General features: G+C 44.5%; 1 protein-coding gene across 1 annotated transcript in view; it reads left to right on the top strand.

Annotated features, from left to right (window-relative positions):
• Positions 1 to 26,100, top strand: part of LOC147663866 (uncharacterized) — a 74,408-nt gene that overhangs the window by 6,176 nt on the left and 42,132 nt on the right. The window contains exons 3-4 of the mRNA XM_086950141.1: positions 2,457 to 2,567; positions 22,708 to 22,809. Coding sequence (XP_086806267.1) covers positions 2,457 to 2,567; positions 22,708 to 22,809 — 213 coding nt within the window. The remainder of the gene's footprint in view (positions 1 to 2,456; positions 2,568 to 22,707; positions 22,810 to 26,100) is intronic.

The raw sequence follows: 26,100 nt of genomic DNA, 5'->3' as shown, positions 1-26,100 counted from the left end.
CCATTTATAAGAAAGGAGACCGGGGGATGCTAAAAATTATCGACCTATATCCTATTGGACTCATCTGTTAAAATTATGAGTAGGGTCCTTCTGGTAAGACTAGAGGAGTGGGCAGAATCCAATGAGATCCTAAGTAACTGTCAGTTTGGCTTTAGGAAAGGCCGCGGTACTATTGAACAGTGCCTGAATTTAGAGCTACTAGTGGGAAAATACACCCAGGCGAAAAAAGGGTCGCTTTATCTATGTTTCGCTGACCTTAGCAGCGCCTTTGATTTGGTAGATCACGCAATATTATGGGCCAAATTATTGGAAATGGGTGCACCTGAAGGCATTATATATTTCTTAGCCCGACTGTATGAAAAGCTTCGCACCAGTGTCCGCTATGGACCCAATGGGGAATGTACTACAAAGTTTGGGATTGGAAGAGGTATTAGACAGGGGTGCGTTTTAGCACCCCTGCTTTTTACCCTCTTTATTAATGAGGTCGAATCTGCCCTGCAGACAGTCGCTGCGGATGCCCCTAGAGTCAATAACTTTAATATACCTGTATTACTCTATGCGGACGACGCAGTGCTACTGTCTAGGACACCCTTGGGTCTCCAACGTCTGATGGATTGTTTTGTATCCTTCATTAAGAACAGGAAACTGGTGATCAATAAGTCTAAGACATATGTAATGGAATGCAGTTCGGGAAAAGCAAAAATCAGAGGTAAAACCCACTATGTTATTGATGGTGAACCAGTTAAAAAAGTTGAACACTTTTGCTATTTGGGAATTACCTTTTCCAATAATGGGAGCTGGGCCACTGAACATAAAGTAGTCAGAACTAAGATGATCATGAGTTCTAATGGGGTCTTTTTGTTTGCCAAGAAGTTGGGGAATAGACGTATTAAAGACATGTTAAATATCTACCAAGCTAAATGTCTCTCTGCGGCCCTCTATGGGGCAGGTGTCTGGGGTGTGTCATCTGCCAAGAGCCTTCAGGTAGAGGAGAACCTCTTCCTGAAAAAGCTCTTGTGTTTACCCAAGTCTACTTCAAATTCTTTGGTTCACAACGAAACAGGGATCCAAGCCCTAAATGATCTGATTATGTTAAGGCCCATACTATTGTGGCGCTCTATCTGGCTCAGTGATGGTACTTCATTGAACAGAGCAATTATTAAGGACTGCTTTTTATTGGACCAGCACTTGAAGATCCCCTGGATGAAATATATTATTGAATGTTTACAAAAATTATTTGGGATCAATGTGCTGACGGACCCTTATAGTCTCTCGGAAATCCCCAAATCTAATGTGAAAACAATCTTTTTAAATCACTGCAATGAAAGGCATCTTCTAGAGGATTCTAAGTTAACTACATGTGTACTGTACAATAGCATGAATGAATTTACTGGTTTCAGCCCATATCTGTCACAGGTAACAAGAACCACGCACCAGTTTGTACTAACCAGAATGAGGATGGGTATAGTACATTATCTGGTTGCGTGCCCAAACATTAAAATGCGCCCTATTGGCCCTTGTGAATGTGATAATAAAACTGAACAAAGCACTAAGCACTTTTTATTAACATGCGAACTGTATAGGGAGTTACGGAAATTCTACTTGAAGCCATTATTTAATAGGTTTGGAGTGAGAAACACTTCGGATGCTATGAGACTGCTCTTTAATCTGAATCACCCGGACATTTGCTTTTTTACCGCTTCTTTTTTGCTTAAAGCTATTAGCGCCAGGAAAAGTATGTGTTTTTAAATATCTGTACATTTTTAAATATTTATTCCATCCCCCTCTGGATATTTTGTATCATGTGGTATTTCTTGGAGTTATGTATTGTTTAATGTATTGTTTGTAATTAATAATTGTATACTTTATATCATGTGTTTTCTTTTATGAATTATGCATGAATTGTCTGTATCATATGTGCTTTTATGGACATGTTTTTTAAATGCTCCGAATAAAGCTTTATGAAATGAAATGACTTTTCGACTCGATACCAATTAGCTATTTCGAAGGGCCGTGCTGTAATTGTTCCTCCCAAATAGTGATCCCATACAAGAAGTATCAATGTTTTGTAACGAACATTCATTGCAAAACAATGAAACAATACAGACTCCTGAGGTTGGACGGGAATGTATTCTCAAACGGGGTGTAGGCCCCTTGGAACCCTTTCTTGTTTATGATTGTAAAATAAAAGTTTGTTTGGTAGTTGGCAGTGGTCCACAAGATGACTAAAAACTCTCAGACATATTTAGCTCACACAACAAAACTTAGCATCGATAACCTGGAGACTGGCCAGAAATTGCAGTTTGGGCCGTGTACTTTCTTCCCTCCCATTTATCACTGGTACATTTTTTTTCATTCTAGTTTGTCTACCTCCGAGTTCCTTCATAGCAATGCTTCTGCTGTATTTTGTCGCTTCACAAAAGCTTGAATTAATAATATTTCTCTTTTCATTACAGGCCCCCTGATTGCTAATTCTGTTTTTTCATTAAGACCAAAGGAAAAAGAAGACTTGTGCTCTAAAGATCTTGACGATGTAGAGAAAATCATCAATGTTGACCTGTCCACAAGTGAGTAAGAAAGAAAGAAACTTTTTCGATGGGATGTGATGGAGGGTAGGGTTCTTCATAACTAGGAGTGGCGTAAAGTATTGCGATATCCTGGGAAAACCTCCCGGAACACCCGACTGAAATATATACAATTTAATTATACCCATATGACCTACATGACACTGCATCAGCTCAATGTGACATATGTAGGGGAAGTAAGACCATGCCCCAGGTGTATGCATCCTGACGCCAACTTTGTCCATATGACTTGGGATTGCCAGAGGTTACGCCCTTACTGGGAGGCGGTGCTGGTTTAGATCAAAGGGGTGCTTGGTAGGGAGTTGGCCTTAACAATTCAATCGTGCCTGTTAGGTCTCTTCCCCAGACCGCCTAAACGCAAAATTGGGAATTGTTTGATTGATGCTTAGCTTAACGCAGGAACACGCTAGAGTGAAAGTCTGTGAGAGGACCGCGGATCTCGGCTTGGGATAGGGATGTAATAGAGTGGGTGGGAGCAGAGGGCAGAGCATTGATGTGGGAGGTAGCTAGAGGCGTGAGGATGCTCCCGATGGCCCAACAGTGGCGGGAAGTAGCAGCTGCATGGGAGAGGCTGCAGGAGTCGGGCAGTGACGAGGGAGGATTGATGGGTTGCCAGGCCCAGATGGTGGGACCCAAACGCTTGAGCCAGGACAGTCGTGAGCTGCTGCGGTTTGATGTTTAGCGAGGGATTGGGTGGACTTAGATCGCGCTCGTATTTGGTCAGATCTACGGTGGTTGGAGAGTACCGATAAGAGGGGGGGGGGTCCCCCGCATCAGCCAAGTTTGTTCTATTGGTGGGTTGGGATAGTCGTCAGCTTCACTAGTTGTTAGCATATTGCTGTGACCACATCATCTAATTAATGTGGCATTATATATTGTCAATGGCAAGTTATGATCCACATCAGGAACGGGCATGTACAAGAAAGATGGATGTTGAACAACTCTTTTATAACATTGATGAGATACTTCTATATGGATGGGACACGCGCCCTTGAATGTAGTCTGAGACAGGTGCATTATATTGTGTCTACCTCTTCTTTCTTGTTTTAAATTCCTTCCTTTTCTCTTGATTGTATTTTAATGATCAGTTTCTACAAAATGCCAATAAAAATATATTTGAAAAAAATAAATAAAATTAGTTTAATAATATTTTAAAATGAAATATATGTAACTAAATGTATATAATAATATGTTTACTTAATTTGTTATAATAGTTATATATAATTTTAAATGAATGAAATGTTTTTCATTTAAATTATATTAGTGTTAATTTTAAATATATTTAAAGTTCATTATTTCTTTATTTATATATATATATTTTTTTCTGTAAATATATATATATTTATGACTGCCTTTTCATGGCGGTCCCACCGCCATGGGAATGCAGCTGGAGGGGGACTTTGGGGGCCACAAGCGTATATATATATATATATATATATATATATATATATATATATATATATATATATATATATATACATATATATATATATTACCTACTGGCGGTAGCCAGTAGGTATATATAGTTAGGACGGGTTCCCATAGGAAATCCCCAACATTCTATTGGGAATAACTTTGGCCCTGGTTGATGAATCTTCGCAAATTTCTCAAAGAAGATGGCTCGCTCCGCTCCTTCCCTGAAAATTTGGGGGGGATTCGTCAAGTGGGAGCTGAGAAAAAAGGGGGGTCCCAAAACGTGTTTTCCCCATGTTAATTTCCATAGGACCTTTAGACTCAGCTACAGCTTGAACCGCTGAAGGGAATTACACCAAACTTGTCAACATGGTAGTGTCTGGTATGCAGATCACGCTTTTGGTAAAATGGTGTAAATCCCTCCAGTGGTTCCTGAGAAAATTAGAAGAGAAATCAATTATATATCTATAAGCGCGCACGCGTGCGCGCACCCCCGCGAATTTTTGGATTTTTTGGGGGGGGGTGGCTTGGGGGGCTTCTGCCTTATATTTTCTTGTGTTTTATTTTAATTTCGAGGGTGCTCACCCCTCGTTTTACTGCCGAGATCACCGCCGCGGCCCGAGCCGCCTTAAAATGGCCGCCGCCGCCTGCTTGTAGGCGGGGCCGGGAGGACGTGGTTTCCGCTTCCCCCTGCCTGGGGGAAGCCTTTGATGTCCGGACCGGTCTCCCGTGCCAAGGGGGAGACCGGTTAATGATGCGGGCTGGTGCAGTACTTGTGCGGGGCTCCCGTGTGCTGAGGAGCCCCCGCCTGCACCATTACTGATTACCGCTAGAAGAGCAGAGCGGAGCAGAGATACGGAGCTGCGGCAATCCGCAAGCTGCAAACCGTGAGTCACGCTGCTCCAGTCATCTAACAACAACCGAAAACCTGGAGCTGTTTTTTTTTTTTTAAACGACCAAGTGGCCCAACGGTCTGCTCATAAAACGTTACTTTTATGGCTGTTCGTTTCATGGCTTCGAAATGCAGACACTTATCAAGTCTATTAGAAGTGCTAGTGCAACCTATAGTCTTTGGGCATGTAAACCAATTTACGTCAACACGTGTTCCCTGTGCGCTACGGCCCAACCTACACTGTCTATAATGTAATTCCTCTACTTCTTCCAAAATAAAAATTGTGAGACCCCCAGCCTCCCTTCGGAGCCTTGTTTACACTAACGTAAAATATACACAAGCATTGGCAATGCCGATGGGTCCTTTTTTAAAGTGCTCCACCCTGCTTTCATCTTAGCATGCAACTCACTCTGTATTCACAAGGGGGCATCTCACCCTTCATTTATAGAGACCTCAATCCTACAATCACATAGGCACGTCTATCACCCTGCACTTTACAAACTGCCTACCCTGCACCCATAAACCTCTCACTCACCCTGTCTTAGCCTGTGGTCACAATTCATGTACACTGCACTCTTACACCGGACACAGTAGACACGCCCACCACTCCCTCTTCACTCACCCTTTAGTCATGCATTACATACCGTGCTCTACAGACGACCATCATTGCCTCTGCATCGCGGGATGTGCTTCGCCATCTTCCACACTACACACACTCCATTCACCCATCTCTCACCCATCACCCACTCACCATTCACACGGCACCCAGACTCCGCTCACCTCAAACCAGACACCACTCACCCTGCACTCACGCACCACAAACCTACTTCACCATGCACTCACACACTACTAAACACTACTTACGGTCCCTTTTCACTCACCCATTGCTAACCTTTCACACTGAACGCATCTGATATTTGTCATGACCATTTGCCGACATAGGATTTCAAAAATAACTGTCCTAACCGTAGTTGTAATTTGCACCTTCTGACACTGATTTTTCTATAATGCAACTTAATCTCGGGACAGCATTTCCATGTATAGTCTTAGTTGCTTGGGAAACTAAGATTAGAGCAATTATTGGTGGATTTATCTACTCAACCAGTAGTGGGGGGTGGTTTGGGGTGGGGGGGTTTCCTGCAGGCACTGTTTCCCAGTGCCCAATGGCTTGCAATGGAGCCCATGGCATTCACGGGAGTAACAGACTTTTCTAGCTGCAGCATAAAAGACAGCCTTCAAAGTTGCCTGACTGCTGTGGCCTGTTTCGGCCCTGATTGACGTTGCTTTCATAAGTACCTGTTGCCAGTCCGCAAACACCTGGCGTCCTGGAGTCAGTCCCAGCGTTCGGCCTGACAGCATCGCAGATCAAAGTCCTTTTCATTTCCCTGACGCTGGGCGTGGTAGGGACCTGCGTAGCCTTGCTGCCGTCTGAGAGTCAACCCCTTCTGTTACTAAAAGTGTGAGGAGTGGGCGTCTTTTGTACTCTCACCTTTTCCATTACTTGGCAACATCTCTGATCGGGCAGCTCGCATCAGGAGGGACATTTTTTACGAGGTAAACAGTATTTTTCACTACCCTTTATTGTGTTATCAAGATTTTATTAGAGGTATTTTTAAATAATGTACAACTTGAATAAGTAGCGCAGCGAATTAAGACCAATAATGAAGAAAAAAAAGAATGTCTGATAAACGTATGTTTTATTAAAGTAACCATAACGTAATTTTTTTTTTTGGTATTAGCTTATTAGACATTCTGCGAATAAAATCAATTTCTTGAAAACAAACCAGGACATTTTGAAAGAAATATATATATATATATATATATATATATATATATATATATATATATATATATATATATATATATATCCATAAAAGAATGCTGCCTGTTGTGGAATGAGCCGCAAGACAGGATCAAGGTGCGCCAAATATCTTTATTGCAGTGAACAGCAGGGGCATTGTCTTTCAGCACTGCAAATGAAATCCGGAGTTGCCGACGCGTTTCGTGATCTGGTCACTTCATCAAAGGCACCGGAACAGCATTAAACGGAGGCATAGTCCTTCATTTATGTTACTTCCTACCCGAGTGGGTGTGGCTGCAAGGCATTCTGGAAGTAGAAGTCCTTAGTATTACCCCAGTGGGTCCTCGGTTAACTGCTGCCAGTATTGAAATTAAAATCCCAAGTGGGTTGTGGTGGAAGACATCGAGTCCCCGCATGAGCATCTTCTTACTGCAAAAAACGGCTCCTGTCTCCTTAGCGATGGCGGTTTAGGCGTCATCACGGGAATGCCAACGGCATCAGGGCTCCTTCTGCGACCCAGGCTGGGCCGCCAATTATCCATAAAAGAATGCTGCCTGTTGTGGAATGAGCCGCAAGACAGGATCAAGGTGCGCCAAATATCTTTATTGCAGTGAACAGCAGGGGCATTGTCTTTCAGCACTGCAAATGAAATCCGGAGTTGCCGACGCGTTTCGTGATCTGGTCACTTCATCAAAGGCACCGGAACAGCATTAAACGGAGGCATAGTCCTTCATTTATGTTACTTCCTACCCGAGTGGGTGTGGCTGCAAGGCATTCTGGAAGTAGAAGTCCTTAGTATTACCCCAGTGGGTCCTCGGTTAACTGCTGCCAGTATTGAAATTAAAATCCCAAGTGGGTTGTGGTGGAAGACATCGAGTCCCCGCATGAGCATCTTCTTACTGCAAAAAACGGCTCCTGTCTCCTTAGCGATGGCGTTTTAGGCGTCATCACGGGAATGCCAACGGCATCAGGGCTCCTTCCGCGACCCAGGCTGGGCCGCCAATTATCCATAAAAGAATGCTGCCTGTTGTGGAATGAGCCGCAAGACAGGATCAAGGTGCGCCAAATATCTTTATTGCAGTGAACAGCAGGGGCATTGTCTTTCAGCACTGCAAATGAAATCCGGAGTTGCCGACGCGTTTCGTGATCTGGTCACTTCATCAAAGGCACCGGAACAGCATTAAACGGAGGCATAGTCCTTCATTTATGTTACTTCCTACCCGAGTGGGTGTGGCTGCAAGGCATTCTGGAAGTAGAAGTCCTTAGTATTACCCCAGTGGGTCCTCGGTTCACTGCTGCCAGTATTGAAATTAAAATCCCAAGTGGGTTGTGGTGGAAGACATCGAGTCCCCGCATGAGCATCTTCTTACTGCAAAAAACGGCTCCTGTCTCCTTAGCGATGGCGTTTTAGGCGTCATCACGGGAATGCCAACGGCATCAGGGCTCCTTCCGCGACCCAGGCTGGGCCGCCAATTATCCATAAAAGAATGCTGCCTGTTGTGGAATGAGCCGCAAGACAGGATCAAGGTGCGCCAAATATCTTTATTGCAGTGAACAGCAGGGGCATTGTCTTTCAGCACTGCAAATGAAATCCGGAGTTGCCGACGCGTTTCGTGATCTGGTCACTTCATCAAAGGCACCGGAACAGCATTAAACGGAGGCATAGTCCTTCATTTATGTTACTTCCTACCCGAGTGGGTGTAGCTGCAAGGCATTCTGGAAGTAGAAGTCCTTAGTATTACCCCAGTGGGTCCTCGGTTAACTGCTGCCAGTATTGAAATTAAAATCCCAAGTGGGTTGTGGTGGAAGACATCGAGTCCCCGCATGAGCATCTTCTTACTGCAAAAAACGGCTCCTGTCTCCTTAGCGATGGCGTTTTAGGCGTCATCACGGGAATGCCAACGGCATCAGGGCTCCTTCCGCGACCCAGGCTGGGCCGCCAATTATCCATAAAAGAATGCTGCCTGTTGTGGAATGAGCCGCAAGACATGATCAAGGTGCGCCAAATATCTTTATTGCAGTGAACAGCAGGGGCATTGTCTTTCAGCACTGCAAATGAAATCCGGAGTTGCCGACGCGTTTCGTGATCTGGTCACTTCATCAAAGGCACCGGAACAGCATTAAACGGAGGCATAGTCCTTCATTTATGTTACTTCCTACCCGAGTGGGTGTGGCTGCAAGGCATTCTGGAAGTAGAAGTCCTTAGTATTACCCCAGTGGGTCCTCGGTTAACTGCTGCCAGTATTGAAATTAAAATCCCAAGTGGGTTGTGGTGGAAGACATCGAGTCCCCGCATGAGCATCTTCTTACTGCAAAAAACGGCTCCTGTCTCCTTAGCGATGGCGTTTTAGGCGTCATCACGGGAATGCCAACGGCATCAGGGCTCCTTCCGCGACCCAGGCTGGGCCGCCAATTATCCATAAAAGAATGCTGCCTGTTGTGGAATGAGCCGCAAGACAGGATCAAGGTGCGCCAAATATCTTTATTGCAGTGAACAGCAGGGGCATTGTCTTTCAGCACTGCAAATGAAATCCGGAGTTGCCGGCGCGTTTCGTGATCTGGTCACTTCATCAAAGGCACCGGAACAGCATTAAACGGAGGCATAGTCCTTCATTTATGTTACTTCCTACTCGAGTGGGTGTGGCTGCAAGGCATTCTGGAAGTAGAAGTCCTTAGTATTACCCCAGTGGGTCCTCGGTTAACTGCTGCCAGTATTGAAATTAAAATCCCAAGTGGGTTGTGGTGGAAGACATCGAGTCCCCGCATGAGCATCTTCTTACTGCAAAAAACGGCTCCTGTCTCCTTAGCGATGGCGTTTTAGGCGTCATCACGGGAATGCCAACGGCATCAGGGCTCCTTCCGCGACCCAGGCTGGGCCGCCAATTATCCATAAAAGAATGCTGCCTGTTGTGGAATGAGCCGCAAGACAGGATCAAGGTGCGCCAAATATCTTTATTGCAGTGAACAGCAGGGGCATTGTCTTTTGGGATTTTAATTTCAATACTGGCAGCAGTTAACCGAGGACCCACTGGGGTAATACTAAGGACTTCTACTTCCAGAATGCCTTGCAGCCACACCCACTCGGGTAGGAAGTAATGATGTAATATGTGACATCATCAGCATTGGATTGCGGATGCGCGAAATATATAGTTAGTGCACCTAACTATATGTCGAATTTCATTGGTTTTATATCAATAAAATGTCCAGCTAACTATATAGGAGGAATTTCAATGGTTTTTTATATGTTAATTCCTAACTATATAAGGTCTAAAACCTATGGTTTGTTTAGTGAATATATATATATATATATACGCGCTTTGGGGGCCACGAGCGCATATATATATGCACTTGTGGCCCCCAAAGTCCCCCTCCAGCTGCATTCCCATGGCGGAGGGACCGCCGTGAAAAGGCAGCCGGAAAGGGTGCCTGCGCAGGCACCGCCCTCATAGTAGGGATAGGAGTACCACCGGCACCCTGATGAGTTCCTTCAGCCTGTCGGAGGCGGTGGTCTTTCCCCCTCACATCATCACTCAGACCGCCAGCATTGTAATCCAGCGGTCGGATCAATGGCCTGGATATTGGGCAGAGCACCACCGGCGGCCTGTTTGCGGTGGTCTGCCCTACATCAAAATGAGGCCCATTATGTCACTGACCCGTCTGCCCCTATGCCCCCTCAAAAGGGCCCCACAGTTTGCTATCTCAGTCTCTATTCTCCAGCTGAGAATTTTCGAAAACAAACAGGTTTCAGTCAGTCAGTCAAAAAACTTTATTTCGGCTATGCAGCCATAAAAGTGCAGGATTATAACAATACATAAATTACAAATTTCATATGACCGACAATTGGCTATTAAAATGGTAGTGCTAAAACCACAAAGCCTTAAGCAATGTGCTACAGTTTTATAACATATTTTCTCTCCCCACTACTACTCCAACCCTTGGTTAACCATCCTGTGCATCAGCTGTTGCTAGATTATCCTATAAGAAGTGGTATAAGGAGCATCTAAAACAATTGGAATATAAATAAGACATTTTCTGTAAAAAAATCATTTAAAAGAAAAACATTAAAATTGATTAACAGAAAAAACAGCAATATCAAAACGATTTCCCTACTTAAAGATATCTGCAGATACAAATCACTGGCAGTTAAGAAGAAGACACTATGAAATGTTACCCGGCTCTTTACCCTTTATAATGCCTCTGCGTAGGCACCACAGTGCAATGTCGAGATTGCGACTACGAATAATAGGTGTGTCTCATATTTCAGAAGCCTTAAAACCTTGAAGTAGTTTCTAAGCCCCAGGTTTCTAAATAGTTGGATGACCCACTTAGACCTAGACCTTCTCTAAGCAGGACTGAAGAGTGACATGGAGTTCTGTTTCTTCTGCCTGAGTGCACCCAGGACAATCTAGTTTGATGGCTCCCTTCTATTTATTTGTGAATGCACGAAGTGGAAGCGACCTGTGTCTAAATTGTAAATACAATTTCTTTGCCATGAAGGTTTGGATACTATCAAGGGCCATCTCCAACTTGTACTGCCGCTTGACATCCAGGAACCTGGAGGTCAGACAGTAAGAATTCATACTCTGGGACAGGTGGGCACATTTGAATTCTTTAAAGGCAAGGGTTAGGGATTTTTTAGAGACAGAGGAGCAGGTCTCTTCTGGTGTTAGCCACACATTTGCCCTTCCCATCGGGTAACATGTACTCCAAAAAAAGGACAACCAAGGTAAATTCCCAGCTCCCAGTATGGACACAACATCCTTCAATTCCTCCCTATATGTTTCTAACCCGGGCGTACTCCATAGGCGTAGCCAGAATAGAAGTGGGCGAGAGGCAATTGAGTCGGTAATGGGGCCAATGCCCAGATCCATCCTTAATGTGGTGAGGGGAGTGCTTTTGGGAAGACCCATCAGCTTCCTGATGAAAGTGTTCTCTGTTACAGATAACATATTGTTGGATGAACAATGCCCCCAAAGTTCGGCTCCATGGGTTGAAGCTCCCCTTGTTTGGGTCTTATACATTTTAGCTGGAGGGCCCACCACCTTTTGGGTGCCATTTTTATGTACTTTTAAAATGCCCCCTATAAACTGAGTTAATTTAAGATTGGCTTTCTTTATTTGGGTCCCCCAATCCATCTTGTCATTCAGTGTGAGGCCCAGATAATCAAAAATGGACACCCTCTCTAAAGGCCTACCTTCCATTTGGGGGGAGGGCAGTTTCTAGTGTTGGCATGGAATACCATATATTTGGTTTTCTGGATCTTTATCTCCAAATCCCTCTTCCTACAAAATTGGGTGAACTCTTCCAATACCCGCTGCATACCCATAGGGGATTTGGGCAGGAGCAGCGTATTGTCCGCAAACATTAAAGCTGGTATTTTGTGGTTCGCTAACCTTGGTGAATCTATGTCCTTCACTGCCAAGAGAGTTTCAATTAGATCATTTAGAAAGAGGGAGAACCGAGTCGGCGCTAGGACACTTTCCTGTCTCACCCCTTTCTCTGCAGGGAGGGAGCTGTCAATTCCCCTTTCTTACCATGTCTTATCCTCGCATAAGTACCATCGTGTAGGCGCTTCAGCTGGTCGCAAAGGTGTACAGGTACTCCCATATCAAGGAGTAGACCCCATAGCTGATCGCGGTTCACCATATCAAATGCGGGTTTGAGATCCACGAAGGTTAGGTAAAGACTGCCACCCTCCAAGATTACAGATTTCCAGTGAATCAATTGCAATCTGAAAATCTGCTCGATGGTCGAAGTTTTTGACCTAAAACCAGCTGGTAAAGGAGTTAGGATGTCCTCCTCATCCATCCATGATTGCAATCGGCCTAGAAGAACCCGGGCAACTATCTTTTGGGCGACATCAATGAGGCTTATTGGCCGATAATTTTCCGGGTTCAGAGGGGAGCCTTTTTTGTAAATAGGAATGATTTCTGCGCCAGCCCAAGTTGGTGGGGGTGCCATACCTTGAATAATGGCGTTAAATAAGACCCGTAGGTAGGGTGCCCATACTGTTTGTTCATTCCTAAACAGATCACCAGGAATTCTGTCCAACCCGTGCCTTATTTAGTAGCAATTTTGCCAGTGCCAGAAGAACCTCTGCCAATGTGCAGAGAGGTGGAGAAGTGTTTAGGGGAATTGGCTCAATAACAGATACCCTTGCAACTTCGTCTCCATCTAAAGGCCTTGAATATAAAAGTTAAAAATGGGATCTCCAAGCTTCTTCCCCCAGATTTGGTTCGATCGCTGAGTTGCCTTCGGATTTACCAGTTTTTACTAGGTTCCAAAAGCCTCCCATATCTCTATTGTCTAAAGCTTTCTTAATAGCTTCCCATTTCTCAGTCTCCCACTATGCTTTGGCTTCAGCTAGGGTTTTTTCATAGAGTGCCCTAGTTTCTTTGATTCATAGGTTGTCCTTATCCTTAATCCCTGATAACAAAGCACATTTTGCATCTTACATGCTTTGTTGTACCAACGATGTTTCGGTTTAGGGTCAGACTTATTATTATTTTTCCCATTGTAGAAAAACTCCACCAAGTTTGAAAACAAATCCTGGCAATTCTTACCTAACGCTAGCAATGATTCGTGGCCTCGGCTATTTTCTGAGACATCAAATGCGTTTTCTAGAAACTGTATAATTTGTTGGTAGAGGGAGGACATTTTTTCTTGTGATTGTGCAAATGTTCGCCATTGTACTCTCCTGCCTCCTTCAGTTGCAATTAAATTTGGGACAGAATGTGATACCATTCCCTGGTCAACCTTGGGCTGGGAGCAATGGGTTGTGATCACTCTCACATCGAGGCTGGACCGCAAAGTCCAGAATTCTATGCCATAACTCAACCTCTACCAGGATATAGTCAATTATGGATGCCTGTCCCTGTTTATTAAAAGTAGGGTTCCCCGGACTGTCCGAGGGAAAGCGGCCATTACACGCCCTAAGCAGATGACTGAATGTAAAAGAGTTAAATTGAAGGACAAGGGGGGACCACCCCCTTATTGGGTAGCTATTACATTCTGGTATTTCCCAGACCGAGTCTTCCTCGCTAGTAATGGTCGTAGTTATACCGTTAAGGGGTTTGAAGTGACAATTAACGTCCCCTCCAATAATTACGTGTACAGACTCGGGTAGAGTGGGAAGGAAGGAAGCCAAGCACTCAGTCTGTGAGGTTTGTCCCTGCCTGACTGGGTGAGAATAAAAATTAATAATAGTCCTCTTTAGAGAGTTATCAAAGGAAAGGAGAATGCACAAGGTATTCGGGGAGGAGGTGTCTACCATCTTGATTGTACAACTCAACTGTATACCTGCCCTGAGGGTCTCCCCCTGGGCCCCTGAACAGCTGGCGCGCACTAAGCAACGTATCCTACTCTATACAATGCTATTGTTGACTATGTTTCCTGGAACAGACATAGCTCATGGGTATCTACATAGTCTCCCCAATCCAGAAGATCCCATTTAGAGGAGAGACCTGCTATGTTTCAGGATAAATTCTTAGTGTTTTGTGGTTCTTCGACTGTCCCAGTCTTCATGTGCGTAGGGCCCCGTCCTTGTGTGGGACGGTGGTAATCCCCTGGTGTTTTAGCAGGAGCTCCACGGATTCTGACTACAAATGTAGCCTCATCGTTTTTTCTTAAGAGGTTGTTCTGGGAGCACCAGGCTTTCACAATTTTGGGGCTTAACTAGCTGGTTATTCATAGGTTCCTGGTGATTAGCATAAGGGTTTAGTCAATCAACCAGGTCTAGGGGGCTAAAACTATTGCTGACAGGGATGTTAAACGGCGAGACGGTTTCAGGACCCCAACATGGGTTTAGTAGATTCTTAGTCTGTGGTCTCATTTCCCTCTTTTTGTACACACTTTCCATACTCTCTATCAAAGAGCTAGGAGGATAAAAATAGCCTCGGTGGAGTGTGTGAATACCACTTGTCTCCCTGGGCGGTCTCCATTCGAGAATGTGTTGGACCACCCTGCTGTCCCTCAAGTTGATCAAAACACTGTCACCCGGGATTTCTTTCTGCCTCTGTCCCAACCAGCTAACCCTGCGTGCAAATAAAATTTCACTGTGGATTCGGTGGGGGAGAGGTCTATGTTTAATTAAACAAAAGATAGTTTTGTTTTTTAAATCAGGATACGACTCTGCACGACCTATCTCCAGCTGTGGGACTCCAGCTGTGGGACTCCAGCTGTGGGACTCCAGCTGTGGGACTCCAGCTGTGGGACTCCAGCTGGTATGACCACATAGGGAGAAGAAGCTGGGGGCAAATCTATACATGGCAAAGTGGATTTTTTTCCCTTAGGTTCGATTGGTGTATAGTCCTATTATCTCCTTTACGATTACTAGGTAAAAGGCGTTCCACTAATGGGCCAGGTATGGTTGCCATGTCCCTAGAGCCATAAGCATTGTCTGCAGCTTGGTTCACCCCATATGAGGGAGTGGCTGGGGCCTGGATTTGTTGGGTTAGGGGGATAGTTCTAAGGCTTTTGCTTGTGCTGTGGTTTTTGCCTTTCAGGGACAGGTAGCACAGTTAGGGCAGGTGGAGTCACTTAATTTTGTTGGGGGACAGTAGTCTGGGCCAAAGAATTAACGGATCCAGTGATTTGTATTAATTCTACTCCCCCAAGAATCTACCGATGAGGTCAAGTTTTCAATCCGTCTTGTTGCAAATTCTAACTTTATGAGGTGTTCAAAGTAGGTTTTAAACTCTTTTACCATGAATGTTGCCCTTATTGGTGGCTCCCTTAATTCTGAGCTATTTTTACCAGCTACATGTCCCACTGGTCGATGATTTATCACCACCTCAGGGTTATGGTTCACATGTTTCCCTCCCTTATGATCTTTTTGTTTCCGCGGTGCTCCTTTCTTTTTAGCCCCCTCCCGTCATAAGTTTACTAGAATTTTCGAGAACTACACTTTCTTGTTTAGGGAGTGAGTCTGGAGTGGTCAGGAGATCAGGTGTTTGGAAAGAAGGGAGTGCTCCTGGCTACAAAGTTTGTGGGGTTCTTGGAATCGTTGGTGTTATAGAGAGGCGTCTCTCAGTGCATGCTATTTCACTGTCGACAGCTCCTATTGCCTGTTGTAGCTTTATATCAATGGCTGTGGGTTCTTGGAATCGTTGGTGTTATAGAGAGGCGTCTCTCGGTGTGTGCTGTTTCACTGTCGGCAGCCCCTATTGCCTGTTGTAGCTTTTTATCAATGGCTGTGGGTTTGGCAGTGGGGGTTAGCACAGGGGGGTTTTGCCTAGTAGTTGACCTTGTGGGCGTTGGAATGCTCTTCCCCATAATTATTTAATAACTAGTCCTCCTCAATCTTATACACAATTATCTAGAACTATTCCATTAAATAGAGCGATAACATTCAGGTTTCAATTACTAGTGTCAATCACTGGCACAGCATACATGTAGTAACTCACTTTCACAGACACAAATTCCTGAAGTTCGTACCTTGATGCATTGAGAATCTCTGGAAACTAATATTATACGTTAGATTAGCAATAGCACTTCCCTGGCCTCAATATCATCGACTGACATGGTATTTTAGATTGTGTAACATTCAGTACATGAACATTCCTTGTATCAGTTCCATTTAGCAAGCTGAGACAGGGTAATTCACCCTTGGCCTTGACTTAACACCCCCTGGACTGTCAGTGTGTGTTCTCCTTCCAGAGTTCCGGCACTGTTTTATGTTTCCTGTGTAACACAAATTGAGTCTTGGGCTTGTTGAAGATATTACTGACCGGGCAACCAGTATCGCTGTCGACTCTCATGATGGGTCTTCCTCTCGGCTGCTGCAGACTCTTTCTTTGAGATGCTTAGATAGACGCCTCTGGTGCAGTAAGGATTCAGGCTTAGTGATTGTTCCACATGCCTCAAAGGGCACTTCATTTCTTGAATAATTCTTCTAGCACTTCCTGTGTAATGTTAGTAAGATTTCTACAGCATAGGTCTAAGTGTGTCCCCCACCCCAAATGAGCTGCATGGGTTTTCAGTCTTGCCGTTATGCATCACAATGTCACAGAGTTTGATTTCACCAAATGAAAACCGTACACTCTTTCAGAGAGGGTGCTTCGATCTAAGGGGGCTGAAATCTACAGACCTATCCCTAATGGAAAATGGAATTGTCTCTTACTCTTCCCTCGACCGCTAGAAAAGCCAAGCTTTCCTGAGCAGGACACTCTATTCTAGAGGTAATCACAGATCACATTCATATTCAGTCCTGATTATTGCTCGGATCGCAAATGTTTTGCGGATACCAGCTTGGTTCATGCTGATGTGTTACCTCCTTTTGCATTCTTTGCAAATACCTTATGCAAAAATGTTATCCTGTAACTATATAATACTGATTCACCAGTACTGAGTACACTGTATTAATGTTTAGTTTTTTGATTCCTTATGCAGCATCTTTGGTGACGCTGTTCTCCCAAATGGCAGCTTCAATGTTTCAAGTGCTGGAATGTTTACAAGCACTGTCTGAAACCCAATTTAGACTTTTGTCTGTCCATCTTATTGATTCAGCGAAGAGGTAAGGCAAGTAGATTTATTGGCAGGGCAAGTAGATTTTTGTGCCATTTTGTCCTTCAACAAGTAGATTTTTGAAACAATTCCATACCCCTGCCATTGTCAACAACTCGGTTTGAGATCACAAATGTCTTCATTGTTTAGGTGGGGAACTTTTACTACCTGATGTTTGCCTAGAAAATGTTACTGGAGAAAGTATTCCTTTGGTAAGATACAGGACCTCTTTATGATTGAGTTGAGGAATGATAGAGGCATGGGAAAACTATATGTGGCAGTGAAGGGAGCCTCAGTTATAAGTTGGGTAGACCAAAAAACCGTGGGGATCCCGCTGAATCTCAACAGTGTAGAAGAGGTGTTATTGATCGATGATGAAGGCGAGGGCGTGTCATCCTTTGCACAAGAGTCCCTGAGGTTTTCACAGGAAATGTTCGAGAATTGCAGGGGTTCACTCACAAGATCCCCTTGAAGGAAGATGCCAGACAGATCTGTCGCACCTGCTAGAGTGAGAGGTGAGGTCAGTATGAATGAAACAGACTTGTTGACCATGGAATAATTGAACCTCTGGCGTTGACTGAGTGGTTGACTCCATCGACCTCACCTCAGGTAAGTTTGCACCCAGATAGCAAAAATGATACAGCTTTTATCACCCCTTTTGGTTATCGCTTCATAAGAATGCGTTTTGGCCTAGGTTCTGTTGCTGCTGCTGTATTCCAGCTGTTGATGCATCACATTTTTAAAGACACCACTGGAGTTGTATATTTTCAGGATGATCTATTGGTGATGGGAACATGATGATAAGCTGCAAATGGTGTTGAAACATAATGGGGTGACAGCAGAGTGCATTTGCTGTGAAATCTGTGACATACCGTGGGCATGAAGTGAGTGAAATGGAATCACGCATAAAAAATAAATCTTGGGTCCATCGAGAATGCACCTGCTTCAGCCTCAGAGGATGAAGTCAGATCCTTTCTGGGGTTGTCAGAATGTTGTTGGCTCGTTCTGTTGTCACCACAGATGCCCATGGAAAGGGGCTCAGTTCATTGCTTCCCCAAATTGACAAGAAGGGAAATGAACCCATACTGTTGCTTACTTCACATTCCTTGTCTCCATCTGAGGAAAAGTTTTCAGTCGTAGAAAGATGGTGGCTTGTGTGTGGGCTTTAGGAAAGTTTAGGCAATATATTTGGTGCTCTGTGTTTACATTACGCACGGGCCACAAGCCCTTGACTAAAATCTTAACGACTACTGAGGAGTTAAAAGCACCGCCATATGTAGTCCGAATGTCTCAGAGGCTCTTGGATTGTAATTATAATGTTGAGTACTTCCCTGGCGTACAAAACAACGTGGCAGATTTTCTAATCAGGTCTCCCTTGATCATGGAAGAACATATAGGGGGAGAATGGGAGTTCTATAGCGTAGGCTTTTCTGAGGTGATGAAGACTGTGCCATTTCTGTGGATGATTGGAAATGTTGTTTTACGAGGAGGATAGAATTTTATGTACAATTAAAGATTGCTGTCTAGATGGTTTGGCCAAGTATGAACTTTCTGGATAACAGTTCCAAAAGATTTTGGGAAGTACGGAATGAGTTGTCAGTTGATAACAAGGGGTGCTTGCTGCGAGGAGATAGGATAATAGCTCTTATATCCTTGAGGTCCAAAGGTTTGGCCATCATACATGAAGGGCCTTTGGGAATGATCAAACCTAAGATACGAGTTAAAATGTACTTTTGGTGACCTGGTGTTAATGTGGAAAGATATGTAAGGAATTGTATGTCCTGTGCTAATGTGGACAAGTCCCACATCACATTTAAACCACTCCTAGGAGTTACGAGTATTCGCTAGGGTCTTTGGAAAGCCATTGATATTCTAGGGATGGGTCTTGATTGTACTGGATTTCCAAAATACTTTATAGCCCTTTTGGATTTGTTTTCCAAGTGGCCAGAAACATATGTGTTTACCATGGTTGATTCTCGTGCAATTGTATTTTTTTAAAGGGGTGTTCCTCAGAGAGGTAATACCTAAGACATCGTTGACTGATATTGGATCACAGTTTGTGTCAGAGTTGTTGGAGCAATTCTTGTCCCCTCTATCATCCTGCTAGCAATGGGTCAGTGGAGCGCTTCAATAGGGTCATTATGGACAGTATACAAATTGCCGTTCAGAATGGTAAGTGCTGGGAATAAGGGTTGGACAAGTTGATTTGGTTTTACAGAATCACCCCTGATAGAGTGCAGCCTGTGTCGAGTGTCAACGAGTCGAGAACCATTTATGAAGGACAATGCTCCTTGGTTGTCTGGAGATCGACATGAAGAGTGGTCTTCCTCTGTGATCATGAGTAGCCTGAGGAGAGCCTAAGAGGTGCTTAAAGAGTACTTTGGTCAGGAACATGGTGTTAAGAATGTGGTGTTGGAGTCAGGTGATTGGGTGCAAGTTGAAATGGGTGTGAAAGTTTAGAAAGGTCAAAGAAAAATAAGACAGTCCCCTTCAGGTGATCGCATTTGTTTCTATTTCTGCTCCATTAAGTGATGGTTAAGACTTTGCATTGCAGTAAATTATCCAAATGTAACAAAACTCTTGTGTGGAAGGAAGAGAAGGTGATATGGAAATAAGGAATGGTTGGCTGTGGAATGATGAGGGCAAAATGTAGGTCTTGAGTGCGATGACAACAGTGTAAATCGTGAGCGTTGTTGTAGGGAGGGGAGTGATGAGAATGTTGTGGAGATGGGTGAACCAGGGGACACTCCTGCATGCAACGGTATGGAGAACCCTGATATGGTTCCTGCACAATCTTCCCACACTAATAAGTGGGTAAGAGACAGTATGCAACCAGAACAAGTTAAGGATTTAGTTATGATTTAACGGAGAGGACTGCCATGCAGTTGCTGGCATTATATTGTATTCTGCTCCCTGCTCAAGGAACACATTATATTTATAATTGTTATGTGTATTTTGTATTTATTGTTTTAGGGTTAGAACTTATTGGTTTATTTATTTATTTTGGTATATTTTGCCAGGTTTTAAAGGAGGAAGATGTGTTGTGTTTGTAAGTGGCACGTGCCCCTTGTGTGTATTTGGAAGGGTAGTGGATCTGGATTGCGGAGCGGTTAAAGGGATCTTCTGTATGAGGCACTGACGACACTCTACAATGCTTTGCCTCTTTAATAATCTACTATTTAACTCACATTGGACGCATGAATCTTTACATTTTCCTTGGTGGTGGCCGAGACTGGGCCCAAATAACACATCTACCTTCATCACCAAAAATGTTGATGTCTCCGCTTTGTTTTTTGGGGACATTTGTGTATCATTCGTGTTCGCAAGCCATGCCTCACAAGTGAGGTACCTTGTTTATCAGGAGAAGTGTGGCACACAGAACAGTGCAACAATTGTTATTATGAATTCAATGTCTCTCCATTATTGGCTTCCAAATGTGAGTGAGTGTGCAAGAAAGATCACGTTTTGCAAATTACCCTCTGAATCACATGATGGTGTGGGTAACCTAAGCTCAGGCTTCTCCGAGTAACCACCATCCCTAGAATTAGTATCTAGGACACATTTAAAAAATGAGAGGTCACTCATTTTTCATCCATTAATTTCCCAGTATGAATTGAAGCATGGTGGGTACACAGTGAAATATAATTATTTTTTATTTATTTTTTATTTTTTATTTTAAAAAGTTGTATATAGCGCTGGCTAGACCCGGAGGTATCACAGCGCTTTACATGAGCATCAGATCATAGTTACAGGTTACATAGGTTACACAGTTCTTAGAGCATGGCAACATAGTTACTTGTAAGGTCGAGATAAACAATAGGCACAAATACGTAAGGGGAAAAGAAGGCAAGGTGAGAGATTCAGGGGGGGTTGGAGTCGGGGAAGTAGACAGATAATGAAGGTGGGAAAGAGAAGGGGAGGGGAGGGTGAGAGACACAGCATGGGGAGAAGAGGGGAAGGGTGACGAAGACACAAACCGGTAGACGAGTCAAGGCAACGTCCAAAGTCCAGTAAGCTGTGATCCCAGGGGAAGTGGTATCCCTTCCCTATCTCTATTGCGAGAGGCTCCCTTTATGCAGTGGACTCTCTCAGAGAGGTCTTCGAGACTCCAAGGCCTACATACTGGATCCTTCCCCAAAAAAGGGAGATGGAGTGCTTTGGCAAGGGGTGCCATACCATACCTCAAGTGTGAGTGGCTCCCTTGGCGCAGTGGACTCTCTCAGCGGGTTCGCTGAGACTCCAGTGTATAAATATTGGGTCTTTCCCTAACAAGGGGAGAAGGAGTGCTTAGTCAAAGGGCACAAAGGACAGGGGGTAGGCAGAGTAGCAGGCAAGGGGAAAGAGGATAGGAGCTAGGGAAGAGACAATAAGGAGAGACGAAAAGAAGTCTGCCTAAAGACCGACTGGGTAGGTGACGACCAAGGAGGGAATCCACGGCCCAGCTCCCCTTTAGCTAAACCAAGTAGCTCCATCGGGCATCAGACAAAATAGTTCAGTCTCAAAACATTGAGAGAGGAGGGAGGGAGAGACATAAATAGAGGGAGGATGTGGTAGGAGACGATAGGAGAGACGACAGGAAGTGCAACAATGTGGTTCAACAATATACTAGAAGAAGACCAACAAGTAAACATTAAATCAAACAATCAGCAATACAATTAGGGGAGGAGAGAAAGGCAAGAGAAAGTAGTGGGGGGTAGGGGAAGAGAGAGAGTGAGGATAAGGGAAGAGACAACCATAGAGACAAAAGGAAGTCTGTCTAAGGTTCACAGAAAAACAGGGTGGGGACAAAGGGACAACCAACAAACGTTACATAAACCTACAATGAGAAGGGTCTAACAGACGTAACCATGTATTGCTTTTGTAAATTTGCAATTGAGGTATACAATTACAGGTGGAAACGTGAGCTATTTCTATTTTTTCCATTATTTTTTATTTTAATTAAAAAAAATACCTGTTGCTGAATTTATAATGTCTAGTTTTCAGAAATGTATAGCTTTCCGGGTTCACCCATGGCCTTCAGATCTTTCTCCACCGTAAATTGCAAGTAGGTGGAAAGCACATAAAAAGGGAAAATGGACCATCCCTTGGAGAAGTTAACATACTGTGGTATTATTTTTTATAACTTTGGCTGTACCTGAATGCTGGGAAGTTAGGGATCTTGCAATCCAAACCATTTGTTGATGTCCCTTATTGAGGGGGGAATGCTTGGAAGGCTTAAGTGTGAAGTTCCAGAAACATAAATGAAAGGACTTACCACAAGGGAGAATATTCTTAGCAGCAAAACGGCTAAAGGCGAAACCAACCCATATGTTTGTTTTCACGTACAAAGTATTTATTGGGAATATATCATTAACTTATCTAGTGGACACATATCTGTGTAATATAATCAATTTAAAATAAGAATAATGATAAATTATTTTGTGCAGATGAGTTAAAGGATTTAGAGCCTCAAATTATTCCATGTGATCTTACACACACAAGTGTAAAGCGCGGCTGTTGTCTTACTTTGACAGGTCACGTGACTGCTGATTCTGATATGTTATTCATGGGAAAAGAGTTCATGGAGGATACGCAAGTTACATCTGTGAAGGAGCAAGGCGGCAGTCCCGGCACAGGTGAGAGAAGCGTGTCACCTGCAGAGTGGATGCGTGCTAAGGTGAAGGTCCTACCAGATCCTCCTTGGCCCACTGAAGAGAAAGGTCTATCTCACAGGCCCTGCAGAGCTGAGAGAAGGAGCACGAGGCCTGTAGCCTCTCGCTCAGACTGTACCTGAAGGAACACTTATAAATAAACCTTCACTCAGCAGACTCTAGTGTATGAGGGAGACGGGTCATCGGTCAATAAAACAAAGACGTGCACGCGATGGAGTCTTTTAGATGCTGTTCAACTAGGGGTAATTTTAATACCAAGATAGCTGCTAATGACTTAATAGGTAGTCGTAATCTATAATGAGATATGGAGTCAAATGGATTGTTAATTTTTATCTCCTGAAAGCGACATTGCAACTCTGCTCATACTGCAGTACTTCACGTAATGAACTATCACATACAAATTTTCAAATCCCAGGGAATTGATGACGTCCGAAGAGGCCCGTCATCTCTTACAGATGTTGTGATTGACTGCACCTCTGTTGAAAGTGATCGTTTGGGGCTGGTCTCTTGAGAGCCTGGCCCCGTGCACCATGAGTATAACTCAAGATCCTTAGTAAAAGGTTGGATGTGTTGACTCTTGAGAAGGATGAGCCTGTTGCCACTCACGGAGATCAGGTGCGCTGCGGAGACACTCCGCTGACGTGGAGAGGAGAAGTGTAATATTAGGATGACATTTAAGATGGGTGAACCAAGTAAGGGATCCAGTGAGCTGCTCAGGGCATTTAACAGATTATGATAACTGGATTGCTTCTGGACTGAACAATCTACTTAGAATAAGTCAAGGTGTCAGAAAGGGAGACTAAACCGCCTGATAACCTACTGTCTGACACTGAAGCTCATGACTGCCATAGAAACAAAAGGCTCCATGTTCAGGATGATAACAACAGCATCCTCTGCATCCAGGCCTTTTAATATATGTATTGCTGGCATGCACCTATTATTTGGGGCCTTGATAAGCCATTATCTGCTCCTCAGTCCAGCATTACGTTGAATTGCCTTTTACAACTGTTGGAATGCAGTGCAATCTCTACTAGCGCACAAACTAACCTAAAGCCAATAGGTTAGTAGGCAACATCTACCAAGTTCCTTATTAATTCTTTTGAGATGCTCCTCAATCTGGGTGTGAAAGAGCATGTGTTGTTTTTTTTTTTAAAGACACCTTACCCACCAGCCTGGTTGGTGGCTTGCGTCATCATTCGGGATATCTAGCGCATCAAGAGTGTGCCTTTGTCAGCTTTTTACATTGGAGTGGGTTTTTTTTAGGGGGGGAGGGGGTGGTTTGATTATCTCAAATGAGAAAAAGAGGTGAATTAAAATTTTCTTTTGAATTACTCAACAGTGTGTTCTATTTTAATAATGGCAACCGTAGACAAGGATTAAAAGCAGTGATGGATGCGTTGTGAGAAACCAACGGACTCTCTCATTATTGGTATGGGTCGACACGTTTTTTTGTGCTCCAAGGTGGCCAACTGGTAGGGAGCTCCGTCTAGATGCTCCCAGGGCTAGGGATCGCCATTGGCGCAAATCCTATCGAAAGCCCAGCCATCGCCCCCCACTCAAGAGAACGGGGAATAAACATAGGGGCCACTGCCATCGGAATCTAGCGCCCCCAGCCGGATCGAGGACCAAAAAAGAAGCTGCAAAGCTTACCAGGACATGCAACCCACTCCACCTGCTCAGCCTACCTCACCAGCAGGATGTATGCCGTTACAACGCATACTTTTACAACTCATACCTTTACAACGCATTTTTTACACCGCAACATCCATTACAACGCATTCCATTACAACGCATGCCATTACAACGAATTATTTGAAACTACCTTTACAACGCATTCCACTACAACGCATACTACATTTACAACGCATACCATTACAACGCATACCATTACATTGCATGTATGGTAAGTATTGGATAGTGTAGGGGTAAAAAAAATACTATTCTAACTCCAGGGGATGCAGCAGTAGGGTAAGTGTTGGATAGTGTAGGGGTAAAAATTACTATTCCAACTCCAGGGGGTGCAACAGTAGGGTAAGTGTTGGATAGTGTAGGTATTCTATGTAATGCTATGCGTTGTAATGACTGCGTTGTAATGACATGCGTTGTAGTGGCATGCGTTGTTGTGACATGCGTTGTAATGGTTGCGTTGTAATGGATGTTGCGTTGTAAAAGTTTCGTTGTAAAGGTAGTGCATTGTAAAAGTTGCGTTGTAAGTGTTTTTTCCCTCACGAGCAACCCCTGCCTCGCACTGGGTAGCACCTAGGTGGTTCAGTGGGGACATCGGTGCCACATGTAAATGTAAATGTACATGTATTTATATAGCGCAAATCACCGACCCGGTATCTAAGCGCTTGCTTAGGGAACCCGTCCTGGTATTCCCCTGTGAGATAACCCCGGCAGGGTATCCACAAGGTGAAAGCCAGGCATCCCGCCGCGAGGGGCCGTTGTGGAGAATAAGCAAGCTATTGCCCAGAGTCGCAGAGTGTGAACCTGTGAGTCGAGTAGGCACCGGAGCGAGAATTATCGAGTCCGTGGAATTTTTTAGCCCAAGACCCGCCGAGGCGGGGATTTGAACCCTGGTCCAGGACCGATCTCGGCTTCTGGGTCTGCCGCCTCTAACCCCTGAGCCACACTTCTCCACATCTCCACATCCACATCTTGTGCTGCATTGCGCACCTCAGCGCGGTCTGCTTCTGGGCATGCCTCATGCCGATGGGGAGTCCCGTGGTGTGGGGCTCCGGGGAAGTGTGCGGCTCCCGGCCCTCTGGACGCTGCTGCACTGTGTGCTGCTGGGCGGGTCGGGCGAACATGTGCCCTTGCTTCGACTGCAGCAATCTTGTGCGGGCCACCTCCTGAGTGATCTTGCCTCGACTGCGGCGATCCTGTGAAGCCATCTGCTGGGTAGCCATCCGCCACCACTGCATCGTAAAGGTTAAGCTGAGTGGGCTGCTTCTCTCTGCACCCCCTGCAGCCCGGGAGCCCTTGGTGGATATCTGATAAAAGGGAGCGTGAAGGTTATGGAAAGCTTGGCGGGAGGAGGGTGTGATTCCAGACCCTCCCAACTCTGGGGTGGAAGGGTGAGCGTAATGGTCCGAGCACTACAGTGAACCACCTCTTGGTTTGCTATTTCCTCTGAGTCAGGTCAGGTCAGGTCAGCTGCTAACACAGCTGGCCTCTCAAGCCTGTAATACCTGCCTCAGCCTAAGGATTGTCAACAACCAGCTCGCCGCCTTCCTTGAAACGAACAGATCCCTC

This window comes from Lissotriton vulgaris, unplaced genomic scaffold (genome assembly GCF_964263255.1).
Source record: "Lissotriton vulgaris unplaced genomic scaffold, aLisVul1.2 SCAFFOLD_2673, whole genome shotgun sequence".
NCBI classification, from domain to species: Eukaryota; Metazoa; Chordata; class Amphibia; order Caudata; family Salamandridae; genus Lissotriton; species Lissotriton vulgaris.
The sequence above is the reverse complement of the archived record's forward strand: the minus strand, read 5'-3'. Positions and strand labels throughout refer to the sequence as shown.